Raw genomic sequence first — 13,163 nt, 5'->3', positions numbered from 1 at the left:
ATAATGGGACTGCTGATGGTATGAAAATCTTGCCCTAAAAAATAAAAATTGTATCTAGTCTTTGGAAAGACAATACTCATCAAAGCCATCCTGGGTGCAATTTCCCAGCAGCAGCGTTAGCCCAGGGGACACTGTGTTCACAGGAACTCTGGAAACACCCAAAGAGCAGACACAACATTATTTATTGTATGACTGGGTTAGTCGTTTTAAGTGCCATGGTCTGGGTATTTTATGTAAACTGTATATAAAATAAGTTCACACAATAACATGTAGAGGGAAAAAGTGGGGGAGGAGCTACCAAAAAAGAGGGAAAGAACCTTTAGGATTATTCTAGAACAATTTACGCACAACACGTTAACCGGTTTCCATTAGGGCGAATGATCCCGACTGTGGGTGATGTGAGGAGGTCTGGGAGAACACGCTGGAACAATTAACACTCTAAAACATCTCCTCTGGTTTCTTTGAGGAGTGTCTGCTTTTATTGATTTTCCATAAAAAAGAAAAATTACTTCCATAATCTAGAAAGACATCATAGGGAAACGTTAAAATGTTTTTTAAATCAGAAGGTGTACCCAGACCCATTCCTCGAAAATGGCTTTCTGTGACTCAGAATACAAACAGCTCTTGTTAACATGATATTCTTATACCATCAGTTCCTTCCTGTCTGTCAGAGAGCAAAACCTTTCTTTTCAAGAGCTTCAATATTTCTGCTTTCAAAGTCTGAAAGAGTTGTTGTATAATAACTCCTGGAACTGTTTTTAATCCCAGCCTGAGTCCCTTTCTGAAGAAAGGCCCCTCCTAAATAAATTGCCCTAAATTAACAAGTTATTGCCTTTGTTGTTGTTGTTTATGTTCTCACTCACCAATTCATCGTGCCCCATCCATTTCTTTCTGGAATAATCTTTTTTCTTTCTTTCCTCTTACCATTTATCAAGCAATTGCTACATCCAGAAGCTATGTTAATATGAGCTACGCATTATCTCATGTAAATCTCAAAATATCCTGCCGCATGCATAAACTCAGAGAGAAGTAAACTGTGCACGTTCATACAGTTTGTCAGTGGCAGAGTTCATGTATTTATGCAAATCTTCTTCAATTCTAAAGCTTATACACTTAACTATTACCAAATATTGCATCTTTTGTCTTCTAAAATCCATCTTGAGACAACTCTACATTCCGAAAATGCATAGCTTTTTGTATACACCATCATAAAGCATAATGATATTTACATGTATTATTTTTCATATACCTTGAGCAATCCAAGTGTCAGTGACAACTTACAAAATGTGCTCAGTAAATGTTTCTTGAATGAGTAAATGAAAGTCGATGTATTCAGAGCGCCATATTCTATTTTGTCAATGCTTACATAATTTTTGAAAATATTTCACATATATATTTATGGATGAATCTTATGTAACAATAGAGATATATAGGTATAAAATATCCATCATAAGCTTCATAAGAACAGGGACTTTATTTTCAACTTAGCTTTTGGAAACTCCTCTCATAATATTATTTTTTTAATTTCCAGCCACTAAGGGTATGTTCTCATACAGGGAAACAAATCAATTATTCAAGAAAAATCATATGTATTCATATGTCGTATATCTAATTAATACAATCACACATGACAGCCATTTCTAAGTACTGGCCAGTAACTAAGGATTGTGTTTGGGGGGTTCCTCAAAATGATCAAATCCATGTACAGGCCGTAGCAATACTGAGTGTTCTAGAGACACACCCTGAAAGGCAGCAGCCATTCAAGTCTCCTGCGCCTGATCAAGTCTAAGGTCCTTTATTTCCAGGTGCCAGGAACTAACTCTTAGCCTAGTTCACTCCAGATTCAGATACCTGAATGTCTTCACCTGAGCCCAAGAGCCTGTGAGTCTCTTTTCATTTGTTTATAAGTGGCAGGGGCTCCGGGAACCACAGTGTTCATGTTCACGATCATACAAACTAATGAGGCATACAACCCTATTTAATTTAAAGTGTAGAGGTGAGGAAGGGTATCATTCTAATGCTTAAATAGCCATAGAAGGAGAGATCAATAAACACTAAAACTGTCACATTTCTCACTGGGAAAGATATTTCATTTATACCTAGTCAAGAAGTAATATTATGCCCATGTTTCTGTATAATTTGGGATAAAATTTCTATTCAATTGGAACCCCGATCTGTGCATTATAGTTCTGGCTAAAAAGAAAAGTCTTTAAAAATATCTCTTGGTCTCATTATTATAGAGATATGGAGTGTCAAAAAGGAAAAAAAAAAAGCATCCAGGAGGAGCCTGAGCACATAGTAATAGAAGCCATTTTCAAGGCATTATTTAACTGGTGACAGGCATCTGCAAAGCAATTTGGAGAGAGAGCCTTCTTAGGGAAACCAACGATAAAAGCTCTGCACTTAAAATGAACCAGGGGCAAATGCACACACAAAGACCAAAGCCTTTTTTGAAAAACTAATAAGGCTCAATTAGAAGGATACAATCATTTCGGAACATAACACCAAGGAACAGTAGGACACTGGGGAAAGGAACGTAGGAAAGAATCAGGTGAACTTGAAAAATGCACAAAGATAACAAAGTCTACCCATTTACTATGAATGTAAGTATGTATTAATTTATTTATAACCTGCTTCAGTCCATGGAAAATTTGAGACAGATGAGACATTCTCTTAACCACATGAGGCTAAGATCTCTATTTCCTGAGAGAAGAAAAAATGGAACTTAACACCATAACTATTTTATCCATCATATGTTGCTTTTTGTTATATAAATATGCTTATGTTAACTATATAGCTACCTACACATATTTCTCATTCTATGATGCGGATTAAGTCATTACCAAATTATTCCTTTGTCATTTTTTATGTACTTAAGCATTGTATATAGTAAGATATTTGGAATAAATATATTATTATAAATTATTAAAATCCCAGTGTTCTCAGGGCTTCTTTCCATCTGAGATAACTACTAATTGCATCAGCCCTAGTGGGAGTTCCATGAATGTTGTTGACTAGGGATACTAGTTAAGGGGCTTTTCTTTTCTCTTTGGTTGCAAGTACATCAAAGACTATTAAACTCCCCCAAACAAACAAAATGAAACAAAACAAAATCTGGATAACAAGAAAAAAAAGTAACTTATTGATTATCAGCAGATTATTGTGACCTTTTTACAAAACCAAAAAGAGATTTGAGTAAGCAAAACTGCAGAAAGGTTGAAATAGGGCAACTCCAGGGATCTCAACAACTGAGGTTCACAGAAATTTCCCAAACTATTGTCATTCATGTGATTCAGTATTTGAAGTTTAGCATCCCTCTAAGACAAATTTCAAACTCCCAGGAGAAAGAATCCAACTGGCTCAGTTGGGATCAGATATCTGCCCCTGGATCAGTCACTTAAGGCCAGAGGCAGACTCATAACCTAAACTCAGCCACTGGGAACCTTCCCCTGTGGATTGGGGCTAGTCTCAGAGAAAGCAAATCATACGGGTTGTGCAACTCCTCCAGAACGTGCCTGCCCCACTTGGAGATATAATTACTAGTAAGAAAATGGCACAGGGAAACTGCAATCAGCAGCTCCCATTCCGTGGCAGAAGCCAGAAGAAACACCTAGTTTCTAATGCTTTCACCTGACCATACACCTGAGAATCAGACTTTCATGTCAGCATTTCTGACTTGTGATCTTCAGGAAGGGTCTTAAATGTAGGCATCTGTTTAGCCCTTAATGTCCTACAAGAGGAAGACCTACCCTGGGATTCCCCGATCCTAAAGGGTCCAACGCCAAAGTAATAATGAAGAATTATTTTTAATAATTCAAAAGGAAAATTCTAACAATGGATAGGCTTGCAATAAGACTGGACAAAGTAACTAAAGTGCCACACTTCTTTTATTTGGGGCTGAAGTGATCACTGCAGCCACTAATCAGACATTTTTATTAGTGCTACACATGGATGTGTTTGATAAAATGGTAACACAAGATAATGTTGTACCTTCAGCACTTGGCACAGTGCCTTCCACAGCTGAGTTTAACTGCTAAATGTATCTAGTCCACAAACAAAATACCTCCAAACACATATTCAATGGTACACTGTGAAGAAAAAAGTACCAAAGGACCCTTGAAGGTGAGAAATGGAAACCACTCCCCTGAAAGGGTAAAATAGCGTCATTATTCCTCTTCATCAAAAAATGTGAGATAATTTACTGAAACTTAGCAAAAAGGAAATCAACAGACTGAAGATTCGTTCACTGAACCTGCACTGACAGAGCTCCTGTCATGGACTGGGGATCCCCCTAGAGGGAGATATACTAGGACCCTGAAGAGCACATGGTCTCCTTGGAGAAACAGACACATAAATCAGTGCTTGTGAGATCATATCAGAGATACAGTGAACAGGATGATCGATGAAGAAATAGAACTATGAGCACGCATCCTTTCTCTGGCATCAGCAGACTCCCTAAGCACGCAGGCCCCTCTGACCACCTGCTCACAAAAGCGTGGCACCTTTACTCCCCGAGTCTCCCGCAGGCCTGGGCTGCCTCCGCACTGCAGGGCTGCCTCTAAAACTTGACACCACCATCTCTCCTTCATTAAAGGCAATCCCACCTCTTCTTCCTTCCACCGATAAACAAAAGCAATCCTTTCCTCTTGCACAATCCGAGTGAAAAGCGGGCTCCCCCAGGCCTGCTGCCCTCTGACACAGGTGAGTCGCACTGCACTAGCCCACTGGCACCCCGCAGCAGCTCACGCCTCAGAGACAGACAGGGGTTCAAGACGCTCCAGGGATCACAGCACACTGCCGGCGAGGCTGGTAAATGAGGGCAATGCCCAAAAAGTAACTTTCCAACCTCTGGTCCCCATTGCACAGAACTTGCCTCATGACAGGTAAGCTGTGGGTTAGAGTGCACACAGCTCCCAGAAGACCCCTGTCACCTCTCAGGCGCTGCGTGAACAGGAGAATGGGACCCCAATGGGCCACTTCTGTGTGCACTTAGGAGCGCAGCGTGGCAGAAGGAGTTCGTGACAGGAGAGTTAGGGGTCCCGGAGTCTGGCCCCAGCTTTATCATTGATTCACTCTTCTTACTTCCTTCGCATTTAAATATCCCATTCGTGAAACAGAAATAATGACATAATGACTGTTTCTTTCGAAGGCACTGGAAAAACCTTTGATGAAAGATTTCAAACTAATGCAGAGACTATTATTACACCAGGAAGACTTGAAAATGGTAAATCCCTGTACTCACTGCTATTAAACCGAAAACACAATGACAGAGGGAGCGCATCCTTACCCTAACACATTTAAATCAAGTATTACTGAGAAAAAGATATGTGCAAACATATTCATTTTAATGACTCTCCAAATTTAAATCATCCATAACCCATTTAGATAAATCCTTTGCAAGTTACCCCAACTTAAAAAAAAAAAAAAAGCATAGACTTCCAAAGCAAAGGTATTTCTTTCTTATAATACAGAGATTTCTGAAAACACACTCTCCTTTCAAAAGGTTTACTCTACTGTAGAATTTCAGAGAATGTTCTAGACCATTCCACTAAGGTTGTTTCAAAATATAGAATTAATTCCACTTCAATCTGGCTGACCTTGGAATAATGAAATAACCAAACTTACAGTACAGTGGTGGACAGGCATCCAAGCAGGGGCTTCCACAGAACAATTCTGGGCTGGGCATTTGCCTTGGTTTTGCTGCAAATAAGGAAAGAGATGTTATCTTCTCTACATTATATGCTGCAATATATACTAGCTGACATGTATATTATCAATGTGTTTATTGGTATATTTATAAGTATAGGAGAAGACTGAGAAATTCTTTGGTACAGTGCTGCAGAAAATGAGGTGTATAATTTCTATTCTTATTGAGGCATAAGAAATTATCCTTTGCTTTCTTTAAATTTGTATTTATTTATTTGAGAGAGAGGGAAAGGAGAGAGAGAAATACTAATTTACTGTTCCACCCATCCATGTACTTACTAGTTGATTCTTGTATGTGCCTTGACCAGGGATCAAACCTGCCACCTTGTTGTATCGGGACGGAGCTCTAACCAACTGAGCACTCGGCCAAGGCCTATCCTTTGCTTTTTGTATTACTCTAAGAACTAGGTTTTTGACACAGGTTTCCTCAGCAGCTGGCCTCTCGGGGCCTCACAGGGAATCATCTGAGAACCCTCCTAACCCAGAGGCAGAACTAGTTTCTTCTCCTCCAGACTCCCAGGCAACAGAGATACATGCTGGATGCCTGTGCATTCATGAGTCGGGGTATAGAAATGCTTGTTTACTTGTCTCCCCTTCCCGACTGTGAGCCAGTTTTCTCTAGGGCATTTCACAAAACCCAGGCATGCAGAGTTGTACGGGACAGATCTTAGACTTCTTTCTTGTTATATCAGAAACAGAGGTGCAAAGAAATGAAACAAGGGACACAGAGGTTTGACATTCTAAGCCATTTGCCAGGCACTTGTTTTTACACAAGAATTTTATCTCTAGCTAGCCTCTTCTTTTGCTGTAACCCCTATAAATTTACTGTAATTGGCCTTTTAGAAAGAAGGAAGTGCTTCCTTTTAACTAGCGATGCTGCTCCTTCCCTGTAATAACAAGAACTCATTAGTGCTAAAAGGGGAGAAGGTGATTCTAATAAAAAATCTTTCTTATCTTTATTTTATTATGCATTCAATTGTAATATAGATGTACTAATAACAGTGTTAATAATAACAATGGAAACCACAGTTGTGTTTTATTGAGCTACTTAAATATTCTGGAGATTGTTCTGGACACATTATCACTAGTTGCCACAACAAATATGGATATAAGTATTATTGTGCCCATTCTATAGGAGAGAAAACTGAGGCTCAGAAAGGGTAAGCAACTTGCCTAAAAGATACTCTACAAGAAAGGAGCATGGCTGGGGTTGTAGCAAGCACCTGGCTGCCCCTGCTGCCCACCCATGCTCCTTCTATAAGAGGCCGCCTCTGGTATTTTTCATTTTCTATCTGTTTAATCGGGTTTAAGATGTGTCATCAACTAATATGACTCCATAGTATCAATGAGCCTAACATTTCTGACATAACTGGAACAAAACACTGAATTCAGTACTTGTGCTAAGAATTCTTTTGTGTGATTTATAAGCTTTTTAGAGTAACCTTTATTTAGCTGATCTATTATTAAGGCATCACTAACCTCTGAAGTGCTGTTTGAGTGATTATTGACAAAGTTACCATAAAAATGCACTTAGATCATCAATCTCTAAGTTCAGTTTTCTTGTTTAAATCAAAATATAACATACAGTTCCAACAGGGTACATGAGGTGCACTGGACTGGTGTCGGATGACCACAATTTCAAGCTAAGCTCAAGCATGTGCTTGATGTTATGAAACAGCCCGGGTCTCGGTGATCACATCTGTAAACAGTGTATGCCGTCTAATTCACAGAAGGGTTGTTAGGTGGTAGATATGGATTCAACTCAGATCACTTTCACACTTTGCAAGGATGATGCCAGTGAGAACATACAAAGTAACAGGACAATTTTATTTTCCTTTTCTGAGGCTTAAGTCTGATAAATAACTATAATTTATCTACATGTCAGGTTAAGCCTTTTGAATTTGATATTATCATTAAAATTCTATTTATTATTATTTCTAAATATAAGAATTTATACCAAACAATGTTAACAGTGAAGAATGTCTCCTTTGCCCTGGATGGGTAGCTCAGTTAGTTGGAGCGTGGTCCTACACCAAAGGGTTGCAGGTTCGATTTCCAATCAGAGCACATACCTAGGTTGTGGGTTTGATCACCAGTAGGGGTGCCTATGGGAGGCAGCCAACCAATGTTTCTCTCTCACATAATGTGGGGTTTTTTCTCTCTCTCTCTCTCCCTTCCTCTCTCTCTAAAAATCAATGAAAATAAATATCCTCGGGTGAGGATTTTAAAAAAATGAATGTCTCCTTTGTAATAATTCATAATTGTTATTTTAATAGTAGTAATAATAAGCTTGTTTTATATCTACATAGTGGATATCTTTATGAAGCCTATAGTAAAGAGGCAAAATTCAATAAATAAGTGAGCTGTGCTTGGGTAGAGGAATATAAGTGCTCACAAAATGTGATGGGGCCATAAATAAGGAGTGTTTGGACTTCTATGAATGCAAAGCACGGAGTGAAGAAAGATGAAAATCTATGTGCATCTCTGTCTCTTGCTCCATTATTACCTGAGTTTTGGATCCTAAGGCCTTCCCAAGAGTGTTTTGACCAAGCAGATTAACAATATGATTACATAGGGACAGACACATAAAAAGGCCTACTGAAGACAGACGCCCTGTGAACACAACTTATTTTTTAATCCATAGTGTGTGACTAGAAAAAATATCAGATTGGAATAGAAGTTAGGATTTTGAATTTCAGTAGAGCATTCCCATTAATCTGTTGGTGAAATTTTGGGAAAGTTACTTTAACACTTAAAACCTCACTTTTCTCATGTGTAAAATGAGAGGGTTTTATTAGATCCACAATTCAGTGTGAGAAAGAAAGTTTCAAATACACCCAGAGACCTTTGCCAAACTTCATATTCCTCCCCAAGAATTTAATATGTTTCCTCCTCCAAAGAGATGTTCCCTCCAGTTGACTCTCAAGTCTACCTTTCATTTAATTCTTAAGCCAAAAATCAAGACGGAACACTAGAATTCCCTTAAGGGCCAGCCAAAGGCAAGAATGTTGAACTCTGCCTGGCTAAATCAGGAGGGGCTTTTTAGAGGAGACACTTCAGGTTTCCAGAAAAGCTTTCAGGAGGGGAAAGGATGAGTCAAGGTATTCTTGGACATGATTAGGAAACCCCTCGGTTCTGGGCCTTGGAACCCTACGACTGAAGGGAAAGAATGATTCTATACTACACCAAAAGCTGACCTCAGCCTTTCCCCTCATTTATCTGTATTTCACAATGCCTGGACAGAAAAAAGTGCAGCATATGGAACAAATGAATCCTACCAAGGAGTGGACCTGGAGGAATCTAGACCTGATCCTACAAAAAATACAAGAGGCTCTTCTGAGTTTAGTCTTTGGAAAAGCACTTAAGGCGTCTGTCTCATCTTTTCTGAAACTCCCAGGTATTTTACAGATGAAGAAACAGAAATTAAAAAGGTTAAAACTTGATGCACAAGGGGCAAGAATGAGTGGCTTTTTGCTTGGCAGAACTAAAATAGCACATAATAATGTGTGTGCAAACCAACTGTGAACTGTAAAGTACTTTGTAAATGTAATGAAGTATTGCAATTTAAGTATTAATTATTATAAACATTAACATAATTATGACTTAACTCTTATTATCAAAATTATTAGAAAATACATTTTCTGACTTCTGGTCCAAAATATGTTCCAGTAAATCGAGTTAAGGGAATTTTCAAAATATTTGAAAAAAACCTCCCAGGATGCCTACAAATCATCAGTTGCATAGATATGTAGATTAGATATATAATGTATATATACACAGACATATAATATGTGTATATGTACACATACATATATGATTGTGCATACATGTGTGTATAAATAATTTTATTTGGGCAAATAAAGGTTTTTTCCAATTAATTGCCTTAATTGCCATAAAGATGTATAATTTCAGAGTAAGTTATTAAAGAGAAGAAGGAAATCAAATTTTTCCAGTTGCAAAAGTACAATATAGGTAGAAATATATGCACAAGACAACACATTGGAAGTCCTAAGACATCAAGATATGATAAAAATAAAATTCCAAAGGAGATACTATAATTTTCAAAGGAAATTACCAAGAACCGCTTTCAGGCCTCTGAACCCTTATCTCTAATGAGGGTATACAAGGGCTGGGTGGGTGGAGATTTACAAAGGGGAGGGATTTACTTGGTGAGGGGATGCAGGAGGCTCTCACTTTTCACCTAAAAGAGGCTTCAAAGGCATATACCTGGAGCTTGATGTAGCTCCTGGACTTGGGAAGCCAGTATACTGGGTTCTCACTCCCCCCTGAAAAGTGTAATGAGTGAGATAACATGGAAAATGGGTGGTTATCAATCATTTCAGGAGAGGTGGCTTCATCTGGGCCAGGCTGCACTTTCAGAATTTGTGAAGGCTCCAACCTGAAGCCTAGTTATGCCCACAAAGACAATGTTCTGTGTGGCATGGGCTGCTGCAAAACCTGGGGCTGAAGAAATGCATCATCACATCCTAGGATTTAATCAGAGAGGCCCAGAAAGGGAAACTCTCTAAGATGTGCCTGTGGGAGAAAGAGCCTGGAGCCAGACTGCTTAGGTTAACATCCCACATCCACCATTTATTTACCTGCTAGGTGACCCTGGGAGAATTGCTTAACCTCTCTTTGCCTCAGTTATGAAGATTAAAGAAATCAATACAAATAAAGCACTTAGAACTATTTCTATAAATAACCAGCACTATGTGTCAGCTATTTTCTTTGTAGTTTTTTTGTCGTTGTTATCATTATTATTATTATATGTCAGGCTCAGAAAGCAAAAAATATAAGAATCCCAGTCTGATAAGAAGTTTCTGCTCCCCATTTTGTACGCCTGTCTCATGCTCCAATAACCAACTAGAGAATGGGAAAGGAGAAAAGAGAAGCCTCCAGCATCCCCTTTCCCCAAAGCAGATGTCCCATCTGCATATCACGTAGTAGGGAAGAGGGTGTCTTTCATCTGGAAAAGTGTTCGGAGTTTTGATTAATATTTGGTGCCGAAAAATTTTAATTACTGAATTGAGATTGTATTTATGATTTGGAGTAATTGTAGGACTTTTAACCCCCTACAAATGACTAGAAATTCATGGGAAGTCACGGGACTGCTCGAGTTTTTAACATAGAGAGCGGGGTAGGGATTACTGACACTAAGAAGCTTCAAGCAAACAGTGGGGAGCCCCAAATAAAGCGGCTTCTATTTTGAGATCCCATGAGTCCTGCCTGTTCAATGTATCAACTGCAGATGCAAAACATATTTATGATTAGTGTTAACCTTTTTCATTCAATTTTGGGTATAATTCGTCATAATTTCTCAATATACAACACTTCATCCCTTCCTGGGCTTATCTTCCTACTTGCTTCCTTTTATTTTCTTAGGTTTCAAAGTTGTTTAAAATAGGTTGGCGCAATTTGTTTATAAGGAAATCCCTACTAAGACTGAAGCCATGCTGAGGAGAAATGCATTTGCCTCCTCTGTAAATAAAGAAAATGTTGCTGACCCATTCTCCATGGGATGTTGAGAATGAGTTTCTCAGTGGGCCGCCGTGGTGGTGCTAAGCCGTGCTCATGCTTTCCAGAATCTCTCGTGATTCCAGGTACGCATTTGCCCAGGTTAGCAGAGGTGCGATCTGTGGCTAACTGATGCAGAAGTGGATGTCCAAAAAAAAATATTCTAACCATCTGGTGACCTGGATTAATTAACTATGGTGAGGGATATAGACTCTGAATTCTCAGTCTGGCCACATTTAAAGATTTAGTATACATAAGAGCCACTGTTGTAACTTGACATTTCATGGTATCAATGGAGAAGAAAGAGGGCCCCAGGACTTGGATTCAGAAAGCATTTCCTAGGTGTATAATGGAATAATATTTATTGAGCACCTATCAGATGCCAGGCACTTGACATGTGCTGTTTGTTCATTCTACGATTACATTAACCCTGAAAGGTGGTGGAGGGGAATGTTTAATATCATGAGGATACCACTGGACCTGGGTTAGAATGCCAGCTTTTACACCTTCTAAATCTGTGGCCTTAGGTGAGTTTCTTATTCCCTGTGAGTTTAGGTTTTCTCATCTATAAAATGAAGAGACTAACACCTAGTTTAAAAAATTATTATAAGGATTATATAAGATTATACATGTAATATATTTTGTCCAGGGGCCAGTACAGACTCTAGTATTTGTAAAATAAATATATTTATGATATATAAATATTAATACTTATCTTATTAATCAGGGATTTTTCTCCTATGCAACTTAACTCCTCTAAGCCTATTTTCTCACCTCTGAGTATAAAATACTATTTACTCACAAGATCACTATGAAAATTAATTGAGAAAAAAGCACAAGAAAGTGCTTAGCAAACATCAGAATTTTTAATCTAAGTTTTAAATCTAAGTTGGAAAGAACGTCTGAAATACTGCAGCAGGTTTAAGTGGACTAAATTTGGGAGCCAGATTGACTCTGCAATCTGCGATCACATACTCGAAATCACAGGTCTGTAAATATTTTTAAGAAATATATTATAGTATTTTAGCATTTTGTGGAAGCATGTTCCAATAGTCCCTGAAGCTCTAGAAATCTCCATAGTTGAATGATTACTATGCAGAGTTAGATACAATAGAGTAATTTAAGCCAAGATTTAATACAAGATTTAAAGAGAGTCTTGTAAAATACTTTACATGCCATTAATATTTGCATGCCGTCACTGCATCCTGCAAAGATAACAAGATGAGACAAGAGGAACGGACTACACTTGTACCTTTCTCCTTACAAGAAAGAAACTCCGGACATTTTCTACTACTGCAGTCAATTATATTCTTCACTGGCAGGCCTCATCTATTATATCATAAACTACAAACTCTTATGGAAACAAAGCTGTGATTTCTAAAAAAAGTTATATTTTTCTTCCTGACACACTTTTACATTCATCTGTAAAAAGATAACTCTCTTGAATTAATAGTTACTGAGAAAGATCTAAAATTTCAGGTCCTCAAAATAATGTCCATCCTTTGAGGAAAGAAATGCCATTCAGAAACAAGATCAAAGCAATTCATTTCTATTCTCACTGCTACCATCCAGACAAAGAAAAAAAAAAAAACAGTGAAGAGTTTTAGCCAACTTAATTCTTCCTGAAAATTATAATTAACTACATGGGAAAGGAGACAATTACCATATTTCCAAAGAATAAAGGATTTTAAAACTTGAGCTCTTGATAAGACATAATTACAACCTCTTATACATGCAATTCATATCAATCTGTTCATATAATCTCCTTCAGTTTCAAAAATGAATATATGTTAGACAGTATTTTCTGAAAATCACACATGAAATTCCATCCATTTAAATGTACACAGTTCTCTGAGCTTTTTCTCACATATTTAAAATTCTGACAAAACATAACTCTTAAGAAAGGGGGTCAATTGATACTATTTTCCTTTGTGCCTTAT

At 38.0% G+C, this 13,163-nt stretch overlaps 1 protein-coding gene across 4 annotated transcripts in view; it reads right to left on the bottom strand.

Moving 5' to 3' along the window:
- The window catches only part of DLG2 (discs large MAGUK scaffold protein 2), a 1,618,243-nt gene that overhangs the window by 1,314,404 nt on the left and 290,676 nt on the right, over positions 1-13,163 (bottom strand). For all 4 annotated transcript variants that reach the window (XM_081155084.1, XM_081155073.1, XM_081155097.1 and 1 more), the window contains one exon: positions 5,626-5,700. In XM_081155084.1, the coding sequence (XP_081011210.1) occupies positions 5,626-5,700 (75 nt within the window). The remainder of the gene's footprint in view (positions 1-5,625; positions 5,701-13,163) is intronic.

This window comes from Miniopterus schreibersii (genome assembly GCF_964146895.1).
Source record: "Miniopterus schreibersii genome assembly, chromosome: 12".
Taxonomy (NCBI): Eukaryota; Metazoa; Chordata; class Mammalia; order Chiroptera; family Miniopteridae; genus Miniopterus; species Miniopterus schreibersii.
The sequence above is the reverse complement of the archived record's forward strand: the minus strand, read 5'-3'. Positions and strand labels throughout refer to the sequence as shown.